The sequence below is a fragment of the Diceros bicornis genome, chromosome 34 (assembly GCF_020826845.1).
Source record: "Diceros bicornis minor isolate mBicDic1 chromosome 34, mDicBic1.mat.cur, whole genome shotgun sequence".
NCBI lineage: Eukaryota > Metazoa > Chordata > Mammalia > Perissodactyla > Rhinocerotidae > Diceros > Diceros bicornis.
The window spans coordinates 33146491-33172249 of record NC_080773.1 but is presented as its reverse complement, the minus strand read 5'-3'; the positions used below and the strand labels follow the sequence as shown (position 1 = coordinate 33172249).

At 58.0% G+C, this 25759-nt stretch overlaps 1 protein-coding gene across 4 annotated transcripts; it reads left to right on the top strand.

Moving 5' to 3' along the window:
* The first annotated feature begins 1161 nt into the window (after positions 1–1161).
* Positions 1162–24210, top strand: PPP1R12C (protein phosphatase 1 regulatory subunit 12C). Of its 4 annotated transcripts, none has more exons than XM_058530284.1 (22): positions 1162–1544; positions 5706–5836; positions 5917–6035; positions 13768–13927; positions 17426–17570; positions 17663–17737; positions 19312–19385; positions 19464–19591; positions 19731–19804; positions 20067–20225; positions 20307–20374; positions 20991–21125; positions 21332–21422; positions 21703–21786; positions 21862–21922; positions 22081–22163; positions 22251–22291; positions 22376–22469; positions 22685–22789; positions 23196–23246; positions 23413–23463; positions 23559–24210. In XM_058530284.1, the coding sequence occupies exons 1-22, from the start codon at positions 1224–1226 to the stop codon at positions 23643–23645; spliced, it is 2337 nt and encodes a 778-aa protein (XP_058386267.1). In that variant the 5' UTR covers positions 1162–1223; the 3' UTR covers positions 23646–24210. The 4 variants fall into 4 exon arrangements, with proteins under 4 accessions (XP_058386267.1, XP_058386268.1, XP_058386266.1 ...); XM_058530285.1 differs by having other exon boundaries at positions 22078–22163; positions 22406–22469; XM_058530283.1 differs by having other exon boundaries at positions 22078–22163.
* Positions 24211–25759: the final 1549 nt, after the last annotated feature.

Here is a 25759-nt window from a genome sequence, read left to right as displayed (position 1 = left end):
AGGGTGCAAGCGGGAGGAGGGAGGGCCAGTGAAGGCTCTGTGGGCGCTATCACTGTGGATCCGGCCCTTTGGATGCCTTTCCGGATGTGATCCAGGGGTTACCATCAGGGACTCTAGACTTCTCTTGCCTTTGAGCCTGATTTCTTGAGGTGCGTTGGGTCTCTGCCTAGGACCAACTGTCCTTTTAGGGGCGTGGCCCTGAGGACTACATTTCCCAGCGTGCTCTGAGGCTGTTGGCTGATTGCCATGACCTTTGTACCGCAAATTTTATTTTACAGCATGCCCTTGGCGGTCGCCCCGGGAGGCTGGGCAGCGAATTGTCTTGAGTGATTTCTGGGTTGGGGACTCAATTTCCCATGGTGCCCTAGTGTTTTCCACGACCTAGGGAATCCATTCATTCATTCATTCAAAAACTATTTTCGATCGCGTACCATTAGGCGCAGTTCTAGGTGCCGGGAATAAGGAGTGCACACTGACGAGACAAAAATCTCTGTCCTTCTGGGGCTTATTTCTAGTTGAAGGGAGCAGACAAAGCCAAAATAAATGAACTATATGGTATGAGGAAAGCTGATAAGGTGATGGAAAAATCAATTCTATACCTTTTAGGACTCCCCGGCTGTGGAGTCTAGTCCATTCCCTGCTAGGTCCCCTTGAGACGGTGTACTACATTTCCCAGCATGCCCTGGGGCACACCTCCAGCCCAGAGACTCCATTTCCCAGTGTTCCCCGGAGCACCCCGTCAATCAGGAGATTCTCATTTGACAAGTTGGAGCTGCGGACTTCCCAGTGTGCCTCAGGTCATATCGAGGCCAGAAGGCTGCCATTAGCAACTTTTGCTTGTAGACTCCGTTTCCCAGAGCTCCCCGCGGCCTTCCATAAGCAATTATCAGTCGCCTCTTCGGGCTGAGAACTACATTTCCCATTGCTCCCCGGAGCATCCCATTAAGCAGGAGATTTCAGTTTGACGCCTCGGATCTGCAGATTTCCCACTGTGCCTCGGAGCAGAGCGAGGCCGAAAATGTTGTCATTAGCAACTTCCGCTTATAGACTCCATTTCCCAGCGCGCCCCGGGGCGGCGTGGTGACGTCGGCGCGCCGGACCGGCGGAGCCTCGGGCGGGGCGGGGAGAGCGGCAGTTCCCGGCGGCCCCGGGGCGGGCGGGCGGCGGTGGCTGCTCGGTGGTCGGCGCTAGCTCGCTCGCTCGCGGGGCGGGCGGGCGGCGCGATGTCGGGCGAGGACGGCCCGGGGGCGGGCCCGGGGGCGGCGGCGGCGGCGGCCCGCGAGCGGCGGCGGGAGCAGCTGCGGCAGTGGGGGGCGCGGGCGGGCGCCGAGCCGGGCCCCGGGGAGCGGCGCGCCCGCACCGTGCGCTTCGAGCGCGCCGCCGAGTTCCTGGCGGCCTGCGCGGGCGGCGACCTGGACGAGGCGCGCCTGATGCTGCGCGCGGCGGACCCCAGCCCCGGCGCCGAGCCCGACCCCGCCGCCCCGCCGCCCGCCCGCGCCGTGCTCGACTCCACTAACGCCGATGGCATCAGCGCCCTGCACCAGGTCAGCGCCCCCGGCCCCTTCCGGGCCCTGATCCGACCTGGGTCTGCGCCCCCTCGAGCACCGTCCCTCCCCGGTCCGGAGGCACCGTTGCCGGAACTGGTGTGCGCCGTCGAGGCCGGCCCCGGTCCTTGCCATCCTGTGCTGATCCCCTCTCCGAGCACCCTTTCCCATCCCACCCACCTCGAGCTCCGCTCTTCCATTCGTGAGCCACTTGACCTGGCCTTGGCCTTTGCCATCCAGCGCTGCCCTCTCCCTGGACCCGAGCCATTGCTGATGGCCTCCGTCCGGTCCATCTCACTGGTCCTGGTCGTTGTCGCTTCGCGCTGCCGTCTTCTGACCCTGAGCGCCCTTTACTAGTCTCGTCTGTGCCGCCTCCGCCGGTGCCGCCTCTATTCTGCCACCTAATGCTGCCGCCTGTTTCCTGAGTCCGTGCCACTTCTTCGAGCTCTGCCCCTGCCACCTCTTTCGGCAGCACTCGTATCTCCTCTGGCCTGCTGTTTCCCCCTTCCAGGCGGGTACCACTTTCACTGAGATGCGTTCTCCTCTTTCCTGGGCCTGTGCTTCTTCCTCCACTGGTCTCTGGTCTGGGCCACCTCTTTGGCTTGTCCAGATCCTTCCTTGCCACTTCTTTCAGGTTCCTTCTTCTCCCCACTCCTTCTCACCCTTGGTCTGTGCCATCTGTTGCTGTCTCAGGATGTCTTTCTTGAGCCACTGCCTTCTAGGTTCTGTACCCTTGAAATGGATGCTTCCCAGGTCTGGGTCATCTCCTGCTGCCTACCCCACCTCCTTCCACCCCATGCACTCTTAATTCTTCTGGGCCTGTGCCACCTCTTGCCTCCCACCATGGGCCTTTTCTCAGGGATGTTTCTCCTTCTCCAGGCACCTCCTTCTCTTCCCCTCTCTGCCCTTCCCTCAGCTAGGCCTGCGTCGTCACCCTTTTTTGTGGGCAACCTCAAAGCACCCACCTCTTCCTGGTTTGGGCCACCTCTCTACCCTCTGGTCGTCTTGCTTTCTCTGCCCAGATACCCTCTTCTTCTGTGGAGTTGGGCAGCTTCTCCATCCCATAGACTGTGTGATCTCTCTTAGTGCCTGTTATGTCCCATTTTCAAGGGTTCTAGAACCCTGTTAGTGCCCTCCGTCCACAGCTTGGGCCCGTGCTTTTCCAAGACACCCTGATCGTTGCCTCCAGTGTCCCTGTGTCCCAGGACCAGGGCCACCTTTTGCCCCAGGGTTCTCTCAGACTCTGGGTGCTTTTCTCTACCCCCACCACTCAATGGGACTCCGAGAGCCAGGACCGGCCACAGAGGAGCCTCCATCCCCACCTCTCCCCCTATCCCTGAGGCCATCGCCTTCCTAGTCTCTCGATACTAGGCCAGTCCCCAGTCCTCTCCTCCCTGCCAGAACCCCTAGCGTTTGGTTCCTGATGGATCCGGAGAGGACCCTAGGAGGGAGAGGTTGGCAGGGGGGCGGGGCATGCTTGAGGAGGCCCACTTCCCAGATCCCCAGGAAGAGGAGCAGTTCAGGAAAATAGTAGTGCTGATCTCAGCTCCTCAGCTCTGTGAGCTTGAATTAGTGTCTTTTCACGCTGTGTCTCAGTTTTCTAACCTAAAAAATGGGGCCAGTAGGCAGTCCCTCCCTGGCCAGGCTCTGGTGAAGGAGGGAGGCCTTGTGTGTGGAAAACTCCCTCAAGAAGCACTGAAGGCATTAGGTTGGGGAGTGGGCGCCCCGGTGCTGCCCCTCCCCGCTTTCTCTTTCCGCACCCCAAGGCCTGGCCCCTCCAGAGGCTTCAGTGTTTTCTGGGACGTTTTCTTCCACCCAGAGGACGGTCCTGCTTCTCTGAGGCCTCGCGGGGTCTCAGAGCTTGGCAAGCCCAGGAGAGAGGCCTCGGCCCCAGTGTCTCTCTTCCTCCGCCACCCTCCCTGCCCCTGGCTCCCCTGGACCTTCCCTTTTCTTCAGGCCAAGCCCCATTCCCCAGCATCCCCCTTGGCCTAGACCCCACAAAAGGCGACTCCAGCCTGGGCTGTCAGGCTGCCATTTCAGGTGGGATCTCTTGAGGCGAGCACTTGACAAACTCACTCTCCAGGGCTTTGCAGGAGGCCTGAAGGATTAGGGCGCCTGAGGTTCAGAGAGGGGAAGTTCCTGTCTCAGGTCACACGGTCAGCAAGCAGGGCGGCTAGAGTTTGGGTCAGGCCTGGGTGTGGGGTGACCAAGTCATGCTGGTTTGCCTACGACTGGCCTGGTTTTAGCACTAAAAGTCCCGGGTCCCAGGAAATCCCCAGTCCTGGGCAAACTGGGACGGTGGCTCACCCCATCTGAGTGAGTGCTGGCCTGTGGTTTCTGTTCTCAGTCCTGCCTAGAACGGTCGCCAGGCATCAGCCACCTGCCCAGGTTGTGGCCCTAGGAGTTCTCAAGCCTCAGCCCCAACCACTTGGTGAGGCTGATACACTCTCTCCCCTCCCCGAAATTGCATTGTGAGTTAGTGGCTGGGGGTCTGCGGTCTGGAGTAGAAGGGTTGGGAGCCAGGATTCTTAGGTCTGAACAGGGAGGGTTGGGGGCCTGGACTCCCAGGTCTGAGGGAGGAGGAGGTGGGATCCTGGACTCCCGGGTCTGAGGGAGGAGGGGCTGGGGGTCTGGACTCCTGGGTCTGAGGGAGGAGGGGTTGGGGGTCTGGACTCCCCTGTCTGAAGGAGGAGGGGCTGGGGGTCTGGTCTCCTGGGTCTGAGGGAGGAGGGGCTGGGGGTCTGGTCTCCTGGATCTGAGGGAGGAGGACCTGGGGGTCTGGACTCCTGGGTCTGAGGGAGGAGGGGCTGGGGGTCTGGACTCCCCTGTCTGAAGGAGGAGGGGCTGGGGGTCTGGTCTCCTGGGTCTGAGGGAGGAGGGGCTGGGGGTCTGGACTCCTGGGTCTGAGGGAGGTGGGGCTGGGGATCTGGGCTTCTGGGTCTGAGGGAGGAGGGGCTGGGGCCCTGGACTCTGGCATCCCTGGTGCCCAGGCTTCAGGCATCTTTCACATGGATGCCTGTGCTGGGCCAGGTCCTTGAAAGGGAAAGGCCCATCTCCCTCCTTGCCCCCCCCATCGCCATGACAACCGGGTGGAAATAAACGGAGCCCAGAGTTCATCCCGTTCCCAGGGCACGTGTGGCCCCCCTCTCACAGCCTGAGTTTCCATGACTTCATGCTCTTGGCCCTCGTAGCTTCCTCCCCCCTTCTCCAGATGGGCAGTTTTGGAGAGGTGAGGGAGTGGGGGGCTAATTTAGCCTGGGGACCCAGGAGTGCAGGTCCACCCCGCTCAGGTCCCAGTGCCCAGCAGTGTTTGCGTGTGCCCTGGGCTGAATCCTTTCTCCGCCTGCACGTGCTGTGCCATCTTCAGCAAGGGCTTTTATCTCCCGGAGCTTTGATTCTTCCTCCATAAATTAGAACCCTGACAGCGGGAGGATGAGGGAAGATGGCCTGGGGAAACCCCTTGGCTCAGCGCCCTGTGCACAGTAGGCCCTCAGTGCGCCGGCGCTGCGTCTCCTTGGGCCCCAGGCCCTGGGCAAACGCTAGTAGCCGTCTCTCCCACTTCAGGAGCCCTGCCCAGGACCCTCCTTCCCTCTGTCCCACGTTCCCAGGGATCTGTGACTTTACCAGCCCTGCAGCACAGCCTTGGGCCCCAGGGGCCCAGCTGTCTCCCCTCAGGGTGCAAGGCAGGGCCACGGTCAGTTCCTGGAGAGTATCTGTTGGGTCTGAGGAGGAGGGGCTGGGCCTCTGCCTTAGGTTCAGCACCAGAATCCCCGTCCTGTCGGTGGGGACTGTGGGCTATGTCACATCTATTGAGCACCAGGATTCCCACACCTGGGTGTGAGGCCTCTCTTTCTTCTGTGTCCACTTCCTGTTTGCAGGGAGCTGGGAGCCTCTCAATGGTCTCCACCGAGCTCTGGATGCTCGGCTGACCTAACCATTGGGAAGCCAGGGGAGTCTTAAACAGCCACGTGGTAGAGGGGTGTCCAAGGGCCAGGCTGGTGCCTTCCAGGGCCTACCGCAGGGCCTTTAGTGTCTTTTCCTTGAATGTCCCGGCCACTTGGCCCCTGGATCTCTCTCCTGGTCCCTGTCCGGAGTCCTGCCTTGCTGGACGTGCCATGTCTGGACGAGGTGAGGGCTGACAGCCCTGTCCCCCGCCCCCAGGCGTGCATCGATGAGAACCTGGAGGTGGTCCGCTTCCTGGTGGAGCAGGGCGCCACAGTGAACCAGGCGGACAACGAGGGCTGGACACCCCTGCACGTGGCTGCCTCCTGTGGTTACCTGGACATTGCCAGGTGAGGCGGGGGGAGAGTGGGCAGGACCCAGTGGGGGCTGGGGCTCAGATCCCTCAGCCCTGACCTCCCCCGACCCCCAGGTACCTCCTGAGCCACGGGGCCAACATCGCCGCTGTCAACAGCGATGGGGACCTGCCCCTGGACCTGGCCGAGTCTGATGCCATGGAGGGGCTGCTGAAGGCGGAGATCGCCCACCGAGGTGGGCCTCTGGGTGCTGCTGCGGTGGGGCGTGGGGGGGTCCTCCTCCCCGTGTCCTCGAGGTCTAGAGCTTGGGGAGCAGAGTGCTGGGGCTCAGAGGCCGGCCCCCCATTCCCTGGGACTCTTGACTCTCTCTGAGCCTCAGTTTCCTTACCTGAGAAATGGGGGCTAAGTACCTCCCCAGGGTTGCTTGGAACATCACGTGAGTAATTGGATAAAGGGCCTGTGCCACTGCTGGGCACAGAATAAGAAATCAAACTGGTATTGATCTGAATCATCATTTCACTGTCCAAGTAACTGAGGAAATGCAGGGGAGGAGTTGGGGGGCTCATCCGGGCGTCTGTTAGGTGAGATTGCAGGGACGCCCACTGCAAGTCTTCTTGGGAGTGTGTGCTGAGGGGGCAGTGGAGGAATGCAGCGGCTTCTAGGGGACTGGTCTCCCCATGCTCAGGATCACTGCACCCTAGGGGTCCTGGACCCTCCAAAACTCTGTCTGGCCATGTTCTTCTTTCTAGGGAGAGCATATGTTGCTTCTAGCAGATTCTCAGAGGGGCTTGTGACCACCTCCCCCGTCACACTAAAAATAGCCACCTAGGACCTGCTGACACGCAGGGCGCGTGGGGAGGGCTGTATTCTGACTGCCCGGGAAGCAGAGGACGCGGGGGCAGGTTGGGTGGGGGACGTGTAGTGGCGTCATCGGGTCTCTGGGGCTGTGTGACACCCTCGGGACCCCACCGGAGCCCTGGGTCACGAGTGTGGCTTCTGGAGTCCGACCTTCTGGGTTTGCATCCTGGCTGTGCGGGTGACTGGCTTGTTCACAGAGTGAGGATGGCGGCAGCACTGCCTCGCGGGGTGGGGGTCCGGGCTCAGTGAGGCGGTGGATGAAAAGGTGTGAGCGTGGGCCAGCCTGGTGGCGCGAGCGGTTGAGTGCGTGCGCTCTGCTGTGGTGGCCCAAGGTTCGCCAGTTTGGATCCCGGGCGCTCACCGACGCACCACTTGTCAGGCCAGGCTGTGGTGGCATCCCATATAAAGTGGAGGAAGATGGGCACGGATGTTAGCCCAGGGCCAGTCTTCCTCTACAACAACAAAAAAAGAGGAGGGTTGGCAGATGTTAGGTCAGGGCCGATCTTCCTCAAAAAAAAGAAAAAAGAAAAGGTGTGAGCGTGGGGCCGCAGGTCTGGAGGACCATGTAGGAAGTAAATGATGAAAGATGGATACGGGGAGTCTGGGGTGACGCCCACAGTCCCGGCTTGGCTCTTGTTGCCTTGCGGCCGGCCTGGATGGAAAGGCTAAGGGCCTGGCCTCGGCAGGTCAGGTGAGAGAGCCATGCGGGGTGCAGAGGCACTGGCGGGGCTCATGGAGGTGCCGGGAGTCTGGCCCCCTGCCTCAGTTAGAGTAGGGGGGTGAGTAAAGCAAGGGCAGCCCTGGGCTTTTCTCCCTCCTCCTTCACCTTTTGTTTTGAAAACCTTCAGACCTAGAGAACAGCGGTGCCTGTGGTTCAGCGAGCACCGCGTGAGCCTCGCTGAGGCGCAGCAGGGGTTGATAGCAGCTTCATGGAGACGTAACTCCGTCCGCACACTTCGCCCTTCGGAAGGGTATGGCCCAGGGGTTCTGTGAGTCTCCACCGTGGTGTGCATCCATCACCTCATCCACTTTAGATGACTTTGATCACCCCAAAAGACACCCCGCACCCCTTCACCCTCAGCCCGCTCCCCGTCCCCTCAACCCTAGGAAACCACCCGGCAGCTTGCTGTCCCTATGGATTTGCCTGTTTTGGACATCTCATTTAAATGAGGTCACACGGTATAGACTCAAAAACTCAAAGTTTTCAGCTTTTTGGCACACTTGTGTGCGCCCCCCCCATCCCGCCCCACATAAATACTCCTCTTTGTTTCTTTCCTTCCTTCCTTTTCTTCCCTGCTTTCCCTTTTTATTTTTCTTTCTCTCCCTCCTTCTCTCCCTCCCTCGCTCCCTTCTCTCTTTCCTGAACCATTTTTTTTTTTAAAGATTTTATTTTTATTTATTTCTCCCCGCAAAGCCCCAGTAGATAGTTGTATGTCATAGCTGCACATCCTTCTAGTTGCTGTATGTGGGACGCGGCCTCAGCATGGCCGGAGGAGCGGTGCGTTGGTGCGCACCCGGGATCTGAACCTGGGCCGCCAGGAGCGGAGCGCGCGCACTTAACCGCTAAGCCAGGGGTCCGGCCCTTTCCTGAACCATTTTGAGAACGTTTAGCAGACACTGGAGCCGGTGTCTCCCAGCACAAGGACACTGATAACCACATGGGGATGTAGCATCATTACTCTCCTGTCGGTGTCAGGACCCCTGTGACCCATGAGATGTTCTAGCCTCCCCCTCTCTCGCCCTGCGCTTGGTTCTCACGTCTCCCGGGTCTCCCTGCGTCTGGAACAGTCCTCGCTTCCTCTCCCTCCCTTGTTTTCCTCACAGCGACCCTCGGCTTGGACGTGGCTGTTCTTTCACGATGAGATTGAGTTCTGCATTTTTGGCAGGAACTTGTCAGTATGTCACTCCGGGAGACAGGCGCAGTCTGTCTGCCCCATTACTGGTTACTGGTGATGTTAACCTTGAGCTGCTTTCGGGGACATCGGCCGGGTGGCTGTATGCTCTACGGGAAGACGTCTTCCTCCCTTTGTGATTAAAAAGCAGTCTGCAGGGCGATGCTTGGAGGCTGCTTCTGTGGGTCTCCACCTGGAGCCCCCAGATCCTGGGGACACAAGAATGGTCACCAGGGGGTCCCTGAGCTCTCAGACATTCTGCATTTTTCTACAGGAATCGCCCATAGCTCGCATCAGCTTCTCAAAGGGGTGCATGTTCCCCTTCTGTGGGGCGAGGAGAAGGTTAGGGGGATATTGGCTTGTAGGGCCAGCCAGGCACAAAGGAAACCACTGGAAAGACCCTCGGCTGCACTGCTGTGGGGGACACCGCTGCACCTGCTCTTCTGGATTCCCAGGGCCTCTGCTGACACGTCTCCATGACACTCGCCTTCACGTGGACGCCCCAGCGGAGTGTGGGCAGCAGAACCTGGGTCTCAGGCTGCACCAGCGGCAAGGAGGGCATGAGGGACACATGTCTAGAGGACAGAGAACCCCCAAGCATGCTGGGCGTCCAGATGGGTGCCGGCTACAATGTAACCCTGGCAGCCGCCAACAGCAGGGCCTGGAGCGAAGACAGTGCCAGTGATGGAGGTGGACGGAGGCCGGGGCCTCCAGGAAGGGAGGCGTGCTCACTGTGGACGCTGCCTCATGCTCGGCTTCCTGTTTCTTGGGCCGCTTCACCGCCCCGCCTCACTTGCTGTTTCTCTCTCCGAGTCTGCTGTTCGTTGAGAGGATCTAATCTGCTCAGCAGTTACCCGGGGCACACCTCTCGTCCAGCTGGAAGGCCTCTGGTCCTCTTGGCTCAGCTGCTGACATAGGCACAACTCTGCAGGTACCAGAAACCCATTGCAGCCTGGCTCAGGCCAGAGAGGCGATTTATGCACCCACGTTCACAGTAGCATTATTCACAGTAGCAGAAAGGTAGAAGCAGTCCAGATGTCCATCGACGGATGAATGGACGGTGTGTGGTACGTGCATAAGGTTCAGCCTTAAACAGGAAGGAGATTCTGACACATGCCACAGCATGGATGAACCTGGAGGACATTGTGCTCAGTGAAATAAGTCAGGCACAAAAAATGCAAATACTGTGATTCTACTTATATGAGGAATTTGACTATTTTAGTCAAATTCACAGAGACAGAAAGTAGAGTAGTGGTTACCAGGGGCTGGGGGGAGGGGAGAATGAGGAGTTGTTATTTAGTGGGTATTGAATTTCAGTTTTGCAAGATGAAGAGAGTTCTGGAGATGGATGATGGATTGCATGACAGTGTGAATGTACTTAACACTACTGAACTGTGCACTTAGAAATGGTTAAGATGGTAAATTTTATGTGTATTTTACAACAGTTTTGAAAAAGAAAGACAATTTATGGGCTTATGTAACTGAGGTCTAGGAGTTATATGGACTTCAGGCACAGTTTGGTCCAGGGGCACAAACAAAGTCAAAGTCATCTCTACGTCACTCTGCTGAACTCTACTCTGCTGAACTCTGCTCAGCTCGGCATTGGCTTCATTCCTTTTTTTTTATATAATTTTATTTATTTATTTATTTTTTCCCCCAAAGCCCCAGTAGCTAGTTGTATGTCATAGCTGCACATCCTTCTAGTTGGTGTATGTGGGACGCGGCCTCAGCATGGCCGGAGAAGCAGTGCTTCGGTGTGCGCCCTGGATCTGAACCCGGGCCGCAAGTAGCGGAGCGCGCACACTTAACCGCTAAGCCGTGGGGCCGGCCCCTTGGCTTCATTCTTACGCAGGTTCTCTCAATGAGGTACTTAGCATGGCTCTCAACAGTGCAGGCTGATATCTCAGCCGAACTAGAACTAGGTTTCCTCAATAGTCCCAGCCACAATCCTCTGTGTGACGCTCATTGGTCCACCTTGGTCACAAGCCAGCCCCCGAGCCAATCACTGTGGCAAGGGGGATGGCCAGGCCCGGTGATGTGGCCACCCATGGAGCCAGGCTGTGGGCTCAGTCACATCAGAACCACATGGGGTGAAAGCAGCCTTGAGGAAAATGAAGATGTTATGAAGGAGGGAGAACGGATGCCAGCAAGTCCAAGCAACAACTCCCCTACAGATGCTGTTCCCACAGCCCAGGCCTCAGGGACAGCCCTCAGGGACACAGTCGAAACACTGTCCTGCGTGGACAGGACCCTCTGGCCACTTTGCTCAGAAAGGCTGTGGTTGGACCCAGAGGGACCTGGAGCTGGGCGGGAAGGAAACTTGAAGTGTTTCTGAAACATTTGAAGCAATCCCACTTGGAATGCCCACATCCAAGACAGATGGACGAGGGGGAGTTCCTCTCCAAGACAGGCGGCACAGACACTCGACAGCTCCAGGCTGGCGGGGCTGGAGCGATGGGCACTGTTATTTCTGGCTGGCGGAATGTTGGCGATCACAGCCACTTGGGGAAACAGCTGGACATCATGGACTATAGCTGATGATCCACGTTCCCCGTGTCCTGGCTGTTCCACTCCTAGGTCACCCGAGAGAGGCTCTCCCACCCGCAGACAAGAATCTTCATCACAGTATTGTTTGCGGTTGTGAGAGGTTGGGGCCTACGCCAAAGGGAGAACGGATAAATTAGGGGTCTAAGCAGGGGTTCGGGCAACTTCTTCTGTGAAGGTCTGGACAGTAAGTATTGTAGGCTTTGAAGGACGTACTGTCATGTTGCAAGTACTCTAGACCACTCCACCCTGCTGCAGTAGTGGGGAAGACAGCCAGGGATGATATGTAAATGAGTGGGCAGGGCCATGTTCCTATAAAACTTTATTTACAAACAAAGGTGGCCTTCCAGAATAGGCAAATCCATAGTGACGGGAAGTAGATTGGTGGTTGCCAGGGCCTGGAGGAGGGCGGTCCCGGGAGTGACTGCTTAATGGGTTTCGGTTTGGGGAGATGAAAAAGTTTAGGAACTAGATAGGCTGGATGGTTGCACAACATTGTGAAGGTCCTAAGTGCCACTGAATTTCCATTTTAAAATAGGGAAATTGGTAAATTCTATGTTGTCTTTATTTTACCACCACCACCACAAAAAAAGTGAAAAACCAAACAGGTGGCCTGCACCCACAGGCTGTACTTTGCCAACCCCCATCAAGAGCTGTTAATAAACACAGGCAAATCTCAACAAAAAGCAAACTGCAGGACGCGTGTAAACATGCCCAAGAGGACTGACTGGTTGCTGAATGAAAAGTCAGTAAACTCCACCCTTCCCCTCCCTGAAGTAAGGCCCATTCAGCCCGAATAGAATTGAATGCAGGTGGTTCCCTTTAAGGAAGTGGGGGAGGGGGAGGGGGGGCAGGTCCCTGAGTCCCCAGCTCCCTCCCGGCCTCTCCACCCCAGCCTGGGCTCGGCCTCTCCACCCCAGCCTGGGCTCGCAGGATGGGCCCTAACCAAGCAGACATTCCCGGAAGAGCTGCCACCGTCCAGTCCCCGCAGCCGGGAGACCCAGAGGTGATCCCATTGGTGCGTAGGCCCGGGTGCTCAGGTGCCACCAGGTGGCGCCAACGCGCAGCCTGGACCTGAACGGATTTGGTCCTGCAAGGGGAGGCTAACGCCAGCTCAGTCTGAGGGGACCCCATGGATAGCTTTAGGGCAGAAGTTTACAATACTATATGTAGCAAGGATATAACAAAATACACGTGGATGAAAGCAAACTTGTGATGGTGGTTACCTCGGGGGCCGCAGGGAGCGGGATGAGATCAGCGAGGGTCACACGGGGGCCTCTGTTGTCTCTGTCATATTTTAATTGTTCAAGCCCAGTGGTGGTACATGGGGTTCTTTGCCAGTGTGTCCAGTGTGAGGCACAAGTGTGATTGAAAATTTTCAAGTAATGCATTTAAAAAAGGAGAAAAGTGAAATTAACTATAGTAATATATTTTATTTAACCCCGTATATCCAAAACATTATCATTCCCATATGTAATCAATATTAAAAAAACTATTCATGAGCTGCTACACAGTTTTCTTCATCCTTTGAAATCCAGCTTGTAGTTTACATTGACGACACATCTCAGTTCGGACTGGCTACATTTCAGCTGCTCAGTAGCTCATGTGGCTGGTGGCTACTGAGCAGGACAGCTCAGCTCCATACAGCACTTTGATAAGTGAGAAATTTCACAGTTGAAAAAATAATAGATGAGCGGCCGGCCTGGTGGCGTAGTGGTTAAGTGCGTGCTCCACTTTGGAGGCCCAGGGTTCGCAGGTTCAGATCCCGGGCGCGGACCCACGCACCATTTATCAAGCCGTGCTGTGGCAGTGTCCCATGTCTAATGTAGAGGAAGATGGGCACGGATGTTAGCCCAGGGCCAATCTTCCTAAAAAAAAAAGACAAAAATAAACTTCCCAGGAGAAAGATCGAATATTCTCTAGGAAAGACCATGATTTCGACTCCTGTCTCAATAGTTTATAGCATGCAAAATACAGACTCTCAGTGACAGTCAGTAGATAATCCAGCCTCAACAAAGCTGCCTGTTTTGATCCAAACTCAACTTATATTTAATTTAAAGTCATAACTTGTTTTTTTGCGTCTGTAAATGCAGTACAGTGTTCTGTGCAACCACTTGGATGCAGTGAAACTGACTGATGTGGAAGCTTGCTTGCCTCTTAGCAGATTGTTCTGGGTGATAGCGCAGCCGGGAACAGAAATTGGCACCTGGGTAGGAGAGAGGCTGTTGCCCCAGTGACACGGACGCTTTGTTTAGTGACTGTTTGCTTGGTTTATCCTATTCACGAGTGGTGAAAGTGACAGTGGTGACAAAATGCATGCAGACACTGGGCCACGGATTGTATCGGTAGCGATAGGAAGTGTTAGATGTCATCAGATGCTGGATTTGCTCAATAAGCTTCAGATTTTCTACCTAAAAGTAATGATAAAGATGATGCTCTGGTTGAAGCAGGAAAAGGCCGGTGATCTCTATTCTCCTAACTCCCAGCAGTGACTCGGAGACCCTTAGCAGAAGCCTGGGCTGCACAGAGCATGGTTGGGAAGTCACTGAGCTAGTCCAGTCCTCTGAGTCCCAGAGGAGCACACAGAGAGGGACCGGGCAAGGCACAGGGGCACAGCCCTGTGCTTCCTGGACCTTGGGGTGAGTCCACCTGTTACCCCTTCTCTCCTCCCAGGTGTGGATGTGGAGGCAGCCAAACGGGCTGAGGAGGAATTGCTGCTTCACGACACAAGGTGCTGGCTGAACGGGGGCGCCATGCCAGAGGCCCGGCACCCCCGCACGGGGGCCTCTGCCCTGCACGTGGCCGCTGCTAAGGGCTACATTGAAGTGATGAGGTGAGCTGGGCTGGCGTAGACCCTCCCTTTTCCCCTGCACCTTGCAGTGGGCTGGTCGGTTCTTTTGTGCTCTTACACCTTCCTGTGGATTTTGTCCATCCTGGCCTTTTCTCGTTTATGTACCTGAGGTTATGTATTTCCCTCTAAATACAGCCTTAGCTGCACACACAAGTCTTGGTGTGTAGTTTTCATTGTTATTCAGTTTAAAACATTTTCCAACTTGTAGTATTCTTTCTTTGACCCAGGGGTTATTTAGACATACGTCTTTAATTTCCAAATACATGGGATTTTGCAGTCATCATTTTGTTATACTCGTTTCCCAGCTTAATTGACGGTGGTCAGAGACGGTTCTGTATGATTCCAGATTTCTTTTTTTTTTTTTTCCTCCCTTTTTCTCCCCAAAGCCCCAGTGGATAGTTGTATGTCATAGTTGCACATCCTTCTAGTTGCTGTATGTGGGACGCCGCCTCAGCATGCCCGGAGAAGCGGTGGGTTGGTGCGCGCCCAGGATCCGAACCCGGGCCGCCAGTAGCGGAGCACGCGCACTTAACTGCCAAGCCACGGGGCTGGCCCCTGATTCCAGATTTCTGAAATTCCCTTGAGGTTTGCTTTATATCCCAGTCTGTGTAAGCTGGAAAAGAACTGTGTTGTCAAATACAGTGTTCTATATAGGTTATGAGGTCAGCTCTGTAGTCGTGCTATTTGAATCTTCTTTGTCCTTAGTGATTTTTTTCCCATCTGCTTATTCTGTCAGTTACTGTGAGAGGTGTGGTAATGATTGTGGAATGATTAAGGAATCCCGCTATGATTGTGGATTTTTCCTGTTTCTCCTTGTGGTTCTGTTGAATTTTATGTTTTCTATTTCAAGGCCAGGCTATTTGGTGCATATATCTTTTATAATTTTATTTATTTATTTTTCCCCCAAAGCCCCAGTAGATAGTTGTATGTCATAGCTGCACATCCCTCTAGTTGCTGTATGTGGGACGCGGCCCCAGCGTGGCCGGAGAAGTGGTGCGTCAGTGCGCGCCCGGGATCTGAACCCGGGCTGCCAGCAGCGGAGTGCACGCACCTAACCGCTAAGTCACGGGGCCGGCCCAAGTGCATATATGTTTTAGGTTGTTAGAGTACATATTCCCTTTCTGTCACTCTCACCTCAGTCTTCTCCGTGTTTGGCTGCCTCACCCCTTTCTGTTGGGGTAGTTGGTTTCAGTCCTCATCTCAGGCTCCCGGCTCTCTCTAATTCCTCCCTCTCTCTTTTTTGTGATGTTACGCTTTATTTTTAGTGTGAAAATGGAGTTAAGATGAATCCCTCCATCTCTGCTGCCCTCTGTGTTGAATTTTGAGGCAGGTTTTCCAGTGAGGTGCTTAAGATGACCCCTGACAGCTCCAGGCTCATGTCCTGGCTGCTTCACCTGCTGTGAAGTAGAGCACCTCGTCCTCCATAGTTCCAGCAGAACTCCTGGGTCTAACAGGCTGCCTTAGGCACCTGCCCGTCCCAGAGCCGATCCCTGTGGCAAGGGGTTGGGATACTGTAAGTGGTCAGGCCCAGTGATGTGCCCAGCCCTGGAGGCCGTGCCCTCTTCTGCCCATGGCCTTCACCCCTAAATCTCAGGTGGCTGCTTTGTGTCCTGCCATTGCATCTGCATCCCAGCCAGCAGGAAGGAGGAGAGGGCAAAGGGAGCAAATTCTGTTCCTTTTAAAAGAATAATCCAGAAGTGGCACACACACATAAGGCTGACATCCCATTTGCCAGATCCTACTCACCTGGCCATTCCTAGCTACAAAAACTGGGAGATTCCTCTTCAGCCAGTTGCAACGTGTCCAGTGAAAGTCAGGACCTATTATTAAAGGGAGAAGGAGAGTCGATATTTGTGGGCAGCCTCATTCTCTGCCTCAGAACTGAAACGCTGTGGGCTTAGAAATATTCACGGATCGTAACTTCATTCCTGCCCTTAGTGTGGGTTTGTGTTTACAGCCAAGTCTATTGACTGCGTGTTTAAGAGAACATAACTGGTGTTCTCCTCATTAAAGAGAAGTGGCAGAGTAGAGGTATACATTTGTTTGACATCATTCACCCACCACTTACTTACTGAGCACCTGCTGTATGCCAGGCAGTCTTCTAGGGGCTGGGGATACGGCGGCAAATGAGACCGATCTCGTGTGCAGCTCCCAGCCTCGTGGGGGGACAAACAGACAAGGGACCAAGGAAGCAGTTCACACAGACGGCCCTCAGTGCTTAGAGTGGGGCTCGCAGCCTCCACACCAGTGACGTGGGGACAGATAACTCTGGGGGGCGTCCTGTTCATCGCATCCTGACCTCTGCCCCCTAGATGCCGGTCATGACAACCGAACGGTCGCGGGACATTGCCACGTGTCCCCCTGGGGTCAGCGTGGCTCCTGGTTGAGAACCACTGGCCTGGAAGGATGTAAACAGGGTGATGGGAGAAGGCGAGTGTGGCGGGGGAGGGGACCCCGTGAGATTTGGGGGTCTCCATGAGATGAGGAGGTGGTGGCTGTGCTGAGAAGGGGTAGCTGTGTGAAACGCTGTGACACCCCAAGGACACACGCCCACCAGGGAGAGAGCAGCGAGGCAGGGCGCGAGGCGAGCGCACCTGGGGGATAGTGGGACACCCAGCGCGGTGGAGCAGAGTGAGCTCGGGGGAAGGTGTGGCGAGTCAGCGGGGCTACGCAGGACCTTTTGTTTTAAAGGGTCTTTCTGAGGTCTTGCATCTCCATCGTTTCCCAGCTCGCTTTGCTCTTTCTCACTGACAAGGAACTTAAGCCAGCTCTAAAGGCAGGCACGTCTGCCCTGGGCCGAGTGTGCAGAATTGCCCCGGCCTCTCACCCTGCCTTCCCCCAGATCCCGCGGTCTAAGGTGGTGATTATCTCCCGGAACAGAGTCGTTAAGCCAGCGTTTCTCAGCCTTGGCGCTAGTGCATTTTGGACCGGATCATTCTTTGCTGTGGGGCCGTTCTCTGCGCTGTAGGATGTTTAGCAGCGTCCTTGGCACTATCCCACTAGGTGTTGCTGGCACCCACGCCTAAGTGGTGACAGCCGGAAACGTCCCCAGACACTGCCACATGTCTCCTGGCGGGCAGCACCGTGCCAGTTGAGAATCACTGCTCTAGGCCAGCCCGCTTCCCAGGACACTGCTGCCTCGACGCCGCCCCTTCTGGGGGCTCATCCTTCTCATAGGCTTGGGGGCTGGGGGAGCCCCCACCCCCTCTCCTCGGGGGCTCACGTCAAAAGAGTTGACCCCTGCAGATACAAGGAGCAGGGTTCCAGAGGCCAGCTGCTGGGCCAGGGGAGGGGTGAAAGCTGGTGGCAGAGGGGGTCACTTGTGGGGAGGGGCTCAGGGCAGTGGCTCTTTACCACCGGGCCCAGGATCGTTCCAGTACGTCACGGCTGGTACCGCTGCCACAGCACGGCCGGCCGATATCAGCCCTTGGCCCAGAACCCTTGTCTTGGTCCTTGACCCTGAGCCTCTCTGGCCCTCAGGCTGCTCCTTCAGGCTGGCTATGACCCAGAGCTCCGGGATGGGGACGGCTGGACCCCCCTGCACGCGGCGGCCCACTGGGGCGTGGAGGACGCCTGCCGCCTGCTGGCCGAGCACGGTGGGGGCATGGACTCACTGACCCACGCGGTGAGGGCCGGGGCGCCCGGACCCTGGCAGGGGCGGGGCAGGGAGGGCCCCGCACCTTCTCCATCATCTGCCCCTCCGCCTCCCCCACCCAGGGGCAGCGTCCGTGTGACCTGGCTGACGAGGAGGTGCTGAGCCTGTTGGAGGAGCTGGCCCAGAAGCAGGAGGACGTGAGTCTCAGAGGCTCCCTGCCCTCCTGTCAGCACCTCAGAGGCTGGGGAGGGAGGGCCTCCTTGTCCCCCAACCCCCCGACGCCCACTGCCTTGGGGACCTGCTCCTCCAGCTGGTGACTGAGACCCCATGGAGGGCCATGAGGAGGGCACAGCCGGGCAGTCGGAGGAGGCACGGTGTGGGGCCCAGACGGACCTTGGGATGCAGACGGGGGTAGTCTGTCGGCTGGGCTGGGCCTTGTCACCCTGGGATGCCCCCAGCCAGCACCAGGCCAGGCTTGGTTGCCGGAAACACGTGGAGTGAAGGGGTGAACAGCGTGGACTCAGGCTCTGAATCCTGGCTCTGCCATGGATTTGCTGTGCGAGCTTGGGCTGGTCACTTAACCTCTCTGGGCCTCAGTTTCTTCATCTGTAAAATGGGGATAGTAGTGTACGTACTTTGCTTTATGAGGGGTCATGCATGCTGTTGTGTAGAGTATATATGATGTTGTGAGGAGTATATGTGTTACTGAACAAGAGCATTTAGAACCCTGCCTGGCGTACAGTAAGTGCTCCTGGGTAGTAAGAAACATCTCCTGGGGCCTCTTGGGGGCCTGGCCCTCTACCTGGAGCTTCCGGTGAGTGGCAGGTAGGCAGAGACAGACCCCTCTGTTAAAGGTCGGCTGTGGCAATGTCGAGGGTGACAGACTCAGGAGAAAAGGTCCTGGTTCTGGCTTGGTGGACTCAGGACAGTGTCCCAGACCCGGGGCAGGCATGCGGGGTGAGGGAACAGCACAGGCAAAGACTAGGGGGTGGGAACATACGTGGTGCCCAGAGGGGAGTGTGAGGCAGGGCGTGGGAGAGGGGCAGACCCTGAAGGGCCTTTAGCGCCAGGCTGCGGAGCAGCGTGAGGTGATGGTGATGGGAGTCCTGGGGGATTTTTAGTAGGCGAGGCAGGGTCAGCTCTCGGCAGGTGGGAGCACAGATGAGGTGTGTGCCTCTCTCTGCCTGAGGCATCTGGGAACGCTTTCTGGATGAGATGGGTCCTCCAGCACTCGGGGGTTGCTAGGAGGGGCGGGGATGGCTGGCACTCCTTGCTGGGCACACTGCACAGGCTGGGAGGTGTGAAAACTCGCCAGGCTGGGAACCCTCACCTGGTGCCACCAAGCTCGGTTGTGCCTGAGAGTGTGCAGTGAGGGAGGAGGAAGGGCTGCTGGTCCAGTGTCTGGGTGTGCCTAGGGGTCGGGGAGAAGTTTGAGCAGGTCGCCCGTGGGAGGTAGAGAGACCCCTCTGGGGACGAGACCAGAGATGGGGAAGCTGGGAGGTGGCCTTGAGAACAGGTCAGTAGCGGGAGCATATGGGGACTCGCACAGGAGACCCAGGGCACTGCCTCCTTCAGACGCTGTGTGGCCATCTGTAGGAAAACTCGAATGAGTCCACAGACCCTCCGTGCCCACCCCAGGAACTGAGCTCCCTGTAGTCAGAGCACCCACACAAGGCATGACCAGTGCATAAGCTCTCAATGTTGGGGACGTGGAACCCAGGAGGAGCCTGCACGTTCTGCCCTCCCCAGCAGCCCTCTTCCCTTCTTGCAGCTGCGGAACCAAAAGGAAGCCTCCCAGAACAGGGGCCAGGAGCCCCAGGTGCCCTCCGGCAGCAAACACCGACGGTACGTGGGGAGCCTGGGCGGGTAGAGGGGCTGGAGGTTCCCCAGGGCTTGGACCCCAACGCCCTCCCTTCCCACCAGGAGCTCCGTGTGTCGTCTGAGCAGCCGTGAGAAGATCTCCCTCCAGGACCTGTCCAAGGAGCGCCGGCCCGGGGGGGCAAGGGGGCCCCCCATCCGGGACGAGGATGAGGGAGAAGAAGGCCCCACAGGTGAGGGGCCAGGGTCTCTGCTCCTGAATCTGGAGAGGAGGGCCTGGGGGCCCAGACTCCAGGGTCCGAGGGAGGAGGGGCTGGTTCTCAGAGGCAGCTGGCATATTCTTGTGACCTGTCCCGTCTTTCTATACCATAGAGCCACCCCCTACAGAATCCACAACCCTGAATGGAGTCTCCTCCCCACCGCCCCACAGCCCTAAGAGCCCTACGGTGAGTCTGGATGCCTCAGAGGCCATGCTGGCCTGGGGTAGTGGGGGAGGGAAGCCATGGAGCCTGTAACCTCTCGGCGGGGTAGCTAGGGTAAAGACTACAGTTCCCAGAATCCTCTGGAACAAGTGACTGCCTTTTTTGGCTGCTCCTGCCATGGGGGCTGATGGGAATTGTAGTTTGTTGTGGTCCTTCTGGAGGTAACATTGGAAGTCTCTGAGAAGAGAGACCCTGTCTCCATAACTGAGACCTTTCTCTCCCGCAGCGCCCCGAAGAGGTCCCCTTCTCGAGGCGCTTTGGCCTCTTGAAGACGGGGAGCTCTGGTGCCCTGGGTCCCGCAGACAGGTGGGGGGCCGAGGGCACCCCCGGGGCTGGGCTGCAGCGCTCAGCTTCTTCCTCACGGCTGGAAGGGACCTCCACTCAGGTGAGTGGGGTGAGGGGCAGGGGAACAGGCCCTGCCTAGTGGAGGAGAATACCCCCCTCCCCTCCTCTCCTCTTTCCACAGGCCAGGGAGCCCCGTCTTGCCCGAATTACCCCCACCCCCTCCCAGAAGGTGCCCGAGCCCTGCGCTCTGTGAGTACCAAGGGTCCCTCGGGGTGGGAGGCAGCTCTGGGTCCCAACCTTGTCAGCGTGGTCCTAAACAAGTCCATTTTCTTTCTGGGGTCTGGTCCCTCCACTTGTTCCGCCCCCGTCCTGACCCCAAATCTGCCTCAGTTTCCCTTTTGCTGCCTCAAGTAAACGCTAACAGCAACACTTCCAAGGCCTCAGGGATCTGGGCTCCTGTGGCCCCTCTCCCCTGTCTCCTACAGTCCCTCTCACGGGCACACCCCCACCCAGGGCCTGTGCTCCAGCCCCCCTCACACCTTCGGGGCTTGCTGCCTCCCTCCCCCAGGTCTGTGTTTAAATGCCAGCTTCCCCATGAGGCCCACCGTGACCACTTGCTCACATGGCAGGGTTCTGATGGGGCCCCTGCCGTATCAGGTCCTTGTTTCTTTTCTCCGAGGTACTTATCCTCCTGACATGTTATATGATGTGCTAATCTCTTGATGGTTATAGTTTATTTTGCATCTTTCTGCTTAGATTTGACTTGTCAGAGCAGAGATATTTCTTTTGCTCACTGCTGTATCTCTAGTGCCAGCCACATAATGCAAGCTTGAGTAATATTTGCTGAATGATTGAATCCATACAGGTCTGAGATCTGCAGGTCTCCTCCCTTGGATAACGCCAGTCCTCCCTCCAGGATTCCACAGCCTGAATCCCCAGTGAAGCCAAATGTCCCCGCAGCCTCTGCAGCGCCCCCAGCAGACTCCCGGGACCGCCGGAGGTGAGGAGGCCAGGGGCCAGAAGCTGTTGTCTCCCCAGCTGGCAGAAAACTACATTACCCAGAAGTCCCTGGGGCCTTGGGTGGGGCTCCTAAGGGAGAGTTTGTCCCAGGGTCAGCTGGGAGTTGAAGTCCCTGACTCCCCTAAGGCTGTCAACCATGGGATGGGGACAAAGAACCCTCCTTGAGGTCAGAGGCCCTTCACTCAGGTCCTACCAGATGCCTGTGCGGGATGAGGAGTCTGAATCCCAGCGAAAAGCTCGCTCTCGCCTCATGCGCCAGTCTCGGAGGTCCACACAGGTGTGGGGCATAGGATGAGGGGCTGGACTCCTGGGTCAGAGGGAGGAGGGGGCTGGGGGCCTGGACTCCCGGGTCTGGGGGAGGTGGGGCTGGGAGCCTGAACTCCTGGGTCTGAGGGAGGAGGGCCTGGGAGCCTGGACTCCCAGGTCTTGGGGGGAGGAGGGGGCTGGGAGCCTGGATTCCCGGGTCTGAGGGAGGAGGGGCTGGGGGCCTGGACTCAGGTCCTGAAGGGGCTGGGTCCTGAGTCCCTGGGCGGTTGTCTGCCCCCTCTCCATGCCAGGGTGTGACTCTAACTGACCTGAAAGAAGCAGAGAAGGCCGCAGGGAAGGCCCCAGAGCCAGAGAAGTCGTGCCTGCAGAGCCTGGTGAGAGGGGTCAGGTGACCGGGCAGTGGGTGGTACAAGACCCTACTCCTCTGACCCCCTGCCCCTCTCCCGCAGGACCCTTCCCGGAGGCCCCGAGTCCCTGGGGTCGAGAATTCTGATGGCCCTTCCTGGAGAGGTGAGGTCTGGTCTCTGGGAGGTTGTCCTTGTGGCCCACCTGATCCTTCCCGCTATAGTCTTCCTGGTTTCCTAGGGTCTGGGGCCCAGGGACCCTGACACCGCAGAGAGGGGCCCCTCCCCAGGTGCCTGGGCTGATTTCTGCCCCTCCCCCAGCAGAGGCGCCCAACGGGCAGGGTCAGGGACCACAGACCTCCAGGGAGCACCGCAAAGTCGGCAAGGAGCGGAGGGGGCCAGCGGAGGTGAGGGTGGGGGCAGGGGGCGAGCTGGGACTGGGGGCGGGCCAGTGTCCCCTACCGCATCTGGCTGAACCCCACCTCCGCCCACAGGGGGAGGAGGCAGAGCCGGTGGACCCCAGCCCGGAATCCAGGTACCAGGCGGGCAGGAAAGGGTTTGCGTTGTCTGTAGGGCCGTGGGGCGTGCCCCCTGACGCCCTACTCTGCCTCCACCCCAGCACTCTCGAGGGCGCCCCCTCATCCCGCAGGCAGCGGGATCTCAACCCCGAACCCGCGCCAGAATCGGAAGAGCCAGACGAAGGCTTCAGGAAGGTTCGCGATCCTGCCCCACGATCGGTGCCAAAACTAAGCCCCACGAGTCGGCCTTTGCATACCTGCCCTCCTGCCTCCTGTGCAGTGGCTCTGCCTGCCCGACCCCCGCAGCCCGCCTTCCCCGCCTCCCTGCGCCACAGCTGGCCCCTCCCCGCGAAGGCGCCGCGTCCCGGGCTGGCAGGCCTGACCCGTCTCCCTCCTCCCGGTGCCCCCAGCTGTACGCAGAGCTGCGCACTGAGAACGAGCGACTTCGCGAGGCCCTGACCGAGACCACGCTGCGGCTGGCGCAGCTCAAGGTGGAGCTGGAGCGCGCCACGCAGGTGAGGGTGCCACGCAGGTGAGGATGCCAAGGCCCTGGAGGTGGCCGGAACATGCCAGTGCGGGGCTCAGGACCCCTGGGTGGGGGAGCCCTGGCAACGAGGGGTGGGGTCTGAGCTGGGCTCTGCCATCTGGGGGGGTGGGGTCTGCCATCTGGGGGGCGGGGCTCGGGCCCCTGGGAGGCGGATCCTCAGCAGCAAGGGGAGGGCCTGGGGGCGGGCCCGGTCTTCTGGGGGCGGGGCTTGAGTGACGAGCGGCAAGGCTGGTGGTGTCGAGCAGTGGGCAGCGAGGTCGGGGCCAGCCTGGAGCCTGGATTGCCTTCCCCCTCCCTGCCCTGCTGGTTGCCCCTTCTTGGCCACTGCAGTTTGGACGTTTCTCTGACCCCTGTGCTTTTTCCGTCTTCACCAGAGGCAGGAGCGCTTTGCAGAGAGGCCGGCCCTTCTGGAGCTGGAGAGATTCGTGAGTAGGGGCACCTGGAGTGGGGCCAGATGTGTCTCCAGCCTTACACGCCCATGCGGGGGTGGGTGAAGAGGGCCACACAGGCCTTCTAACATGCCCTCTGACCTTCCCCACCTTTCTCAGCATTACTTGATCTTTGGCCCTCACCTTCCCCTGTTTATTCCAGGAGCGCAGGGCCCTGGAGCGAAAGGCAGCTGAGCTGGAGGAGGAGCTGAAGGTGAATCTTAATGGGGCACTGTGGGCAGTGGGCGAGGGTGGGCAGTGGGTTCAGCCTGCCCAGGACCACCCAGCTGACCCTGTCCCATCCCACAGGCCCTGTCGGACCTCCGGGCTGACAACCAGCGGCTCAAGGATGAGAACGCAGCCCTGATCCGCGTCATCAGCAAACTCTCCAAGTGACTCTGGAGGAGGGCCTTCCCTGCACCCGTATTTATACAGCTGCTTCCGCCACACGCACCCCTTTCCTGTGTGAACACGAGTGCCAGGGCTCCCAGGGAGTCTCTGAGAAGCCATAACCTCCCCTGGGGACCTCCAGACTGAGAGGAGTACAGGGTCCCCAGGAGCCAAAGGGGGCCATCCAAGGCCAAGATGGAGGCAGGAGGTGAGCCAGGTAGAGGGATGTTGCTGAGGGGGGACCAGGGCTGGAGGTGGGACCAGGAAGGCACCGAGGACCAGGAAGTGCCAGGACCAGTAGCCAGGACCAGAGTGGCCGCCCGGAGGTGCCCCCTCACGTGTGTTGCCACCCCAGTCACCCCTCCCGCTCCTGAACAGGGATCCGAGAATGTGCCAAGAGTCCCGCCGGCCTCGGCCAGGAGGGCCTGTATATAGGGTCCGTGTGCAATAGGGAGGGATGTCTTCTATTTTTTGCTGCCCCCTCCCCGCCCACTGTCCGGGGCAGGGGGAGAAGGTATTTTCGAGACAAAGCACAGGCATCACAAATAAAAGTCGTGAAGTTGCCACTCAATGACGGTCCCCCACTGGAGGTGGGGCGCCACTTCTGTGCTCGGCCCGTGCGTGTCAGTGACCAAAACACGGGCCCGTGTGGGTGGGGTGCTGAGGGATGGGTAGCTGTGTGCTCACTGGGTGGGAAGGGGCTTCAGGAAAAGCCGGGGCTGACGTGCTCACCGCAGGGTGGCTTGGGCTGGGGCAGGGTCAGCCGAGGGGGACGACGGGGCTGTGAATCTCAAGCTGGGGAACTTGGGTCTTAACCGTCAGTGGTTTCGAAACAGATTGGAGTCAATTGCTACTATTTAAAATCTGGGGTAATTCACATATAGAAATCTGGAATTTGAGTTCTCTGAAAAAATAGGAAGCTGTGATGTTGTGAGCTCTTCAGTCCTGCACGGTAACAGTTGGCTGCAGCTGAGTAGGAGCCATCTTCTGAGATGGGGCATTCATTCATTTATTCATTCATTCTTGGTCATATTCTACTTGCCTGGCCCTGTCCTAGCTGTTGGTGATACAGTAGTGAATGAAACCAGCAAAGACCCCATACGTTTTAGGAGGAGAGGCATAAGGCATCCAGTGATAACATAAATGTATTTCAGGGGGTGGTGCTATGGAGGAAAAGCAGGGGAAGGGGATAGGGAGGCTGCTGTGTGTGTGTGAGCACGTGTGTGGTGTGCTTTGTACAGGGTGGTCAGGGTAGGCCTCACTGAAAAGCTGGCACAGGCAGATACTTGAAGGGGCCAGGGAATGAGCCATGTAGGTATTTGAGAGAAGAGTCTTTTGGATGATGAGAACAGCACGTGCAAAGGCCCTGGGGTAGAAGTGTGCCTGATATGTTGAGGCACAGGAAGAAACCAGTGTGGCTGGAGGGAAGTAGCATGGGATGAGGTTGGAGAGGTAATGGCTGGCCATGTAGGGACGTGGCCCTGGTAAAGACTTGAGCTGTGAGGAGGGACCTAGGTTTTAACAGGTCCCTCTGGCTGCTGCATTGAGAATAGACTGCAGAGTGGTGGTGGTGAGGGACAGAAACAGGGAGACCGGCTAAAGGGCTACTGCTGTAATCCCAGTAAGAGGTGATGGTGGCTTGGACCAGGGTGACGGTGGTGGAGATGTTGAGAAGTGGTTGGATTCTGGGACTAGGATGATCTGACAAGTTGCACTATAATAGGAGTGGGGCTCAGGCCCGGCTTGCTCACGTGGGTTAGGTGTCCGGTTCCTACAGGCATTCCAGTTTGCAGCCTAGATGATGGCAGCCATGGGGGTTTACTGAGGAGGGAAAACTGGTTGGAGCAGGCAGGTTTGGGGGACCACTTGCATCTCTGGTTCCTCTTTTAGAAATGAGGGCTGGGGCACCAGGCGTGAGGTTAATGGGCGATTGGACACCCTTGAGGGCCGAGGGTGTTTCGTGCAGAAGGAACAGCATGAACTGATGCCTGGCAGCAGGAAGGGGGTGAAGCAGAGCGCTGTGCCCGAGAAGCTGGGGAGCCTGGCTGGCCGCAGGCCCTCGGCTGCGAGCTGGTGCTTGGATTTTACCTGATGGCCGTGGGGAGCTGAGGGAGGTACGT

What these genes read in the sequence shown, in the direction of transcription:
- PPP1R12C (XM_058530283.1), top strand. Translation starts at nt 1,224, where the DNA reads ATGTCGGGCGAGGACGGCCCGGGGGCGGGCCCGGGGGCGGCGGCGGCG. An exon ending in TCCGGCAGCAAACACCGACG is followed by an intron (nt 19,386 to 19,463) that starts GTACGTGGGGAG and finishes CCTTCCCACCAG; the next exon opens with GAGCTCCGTGTGTCGTCTGA. An exon ending in AGTCGTGCCTGCAGAGCCTG is followed by an intron (nt 21,787 to 21,861) that starts GTGAGAGGGGTC and finishes CCTCTCCCGCAG; the next exon opens with GACCCTTCCCGGAGGCCCCG.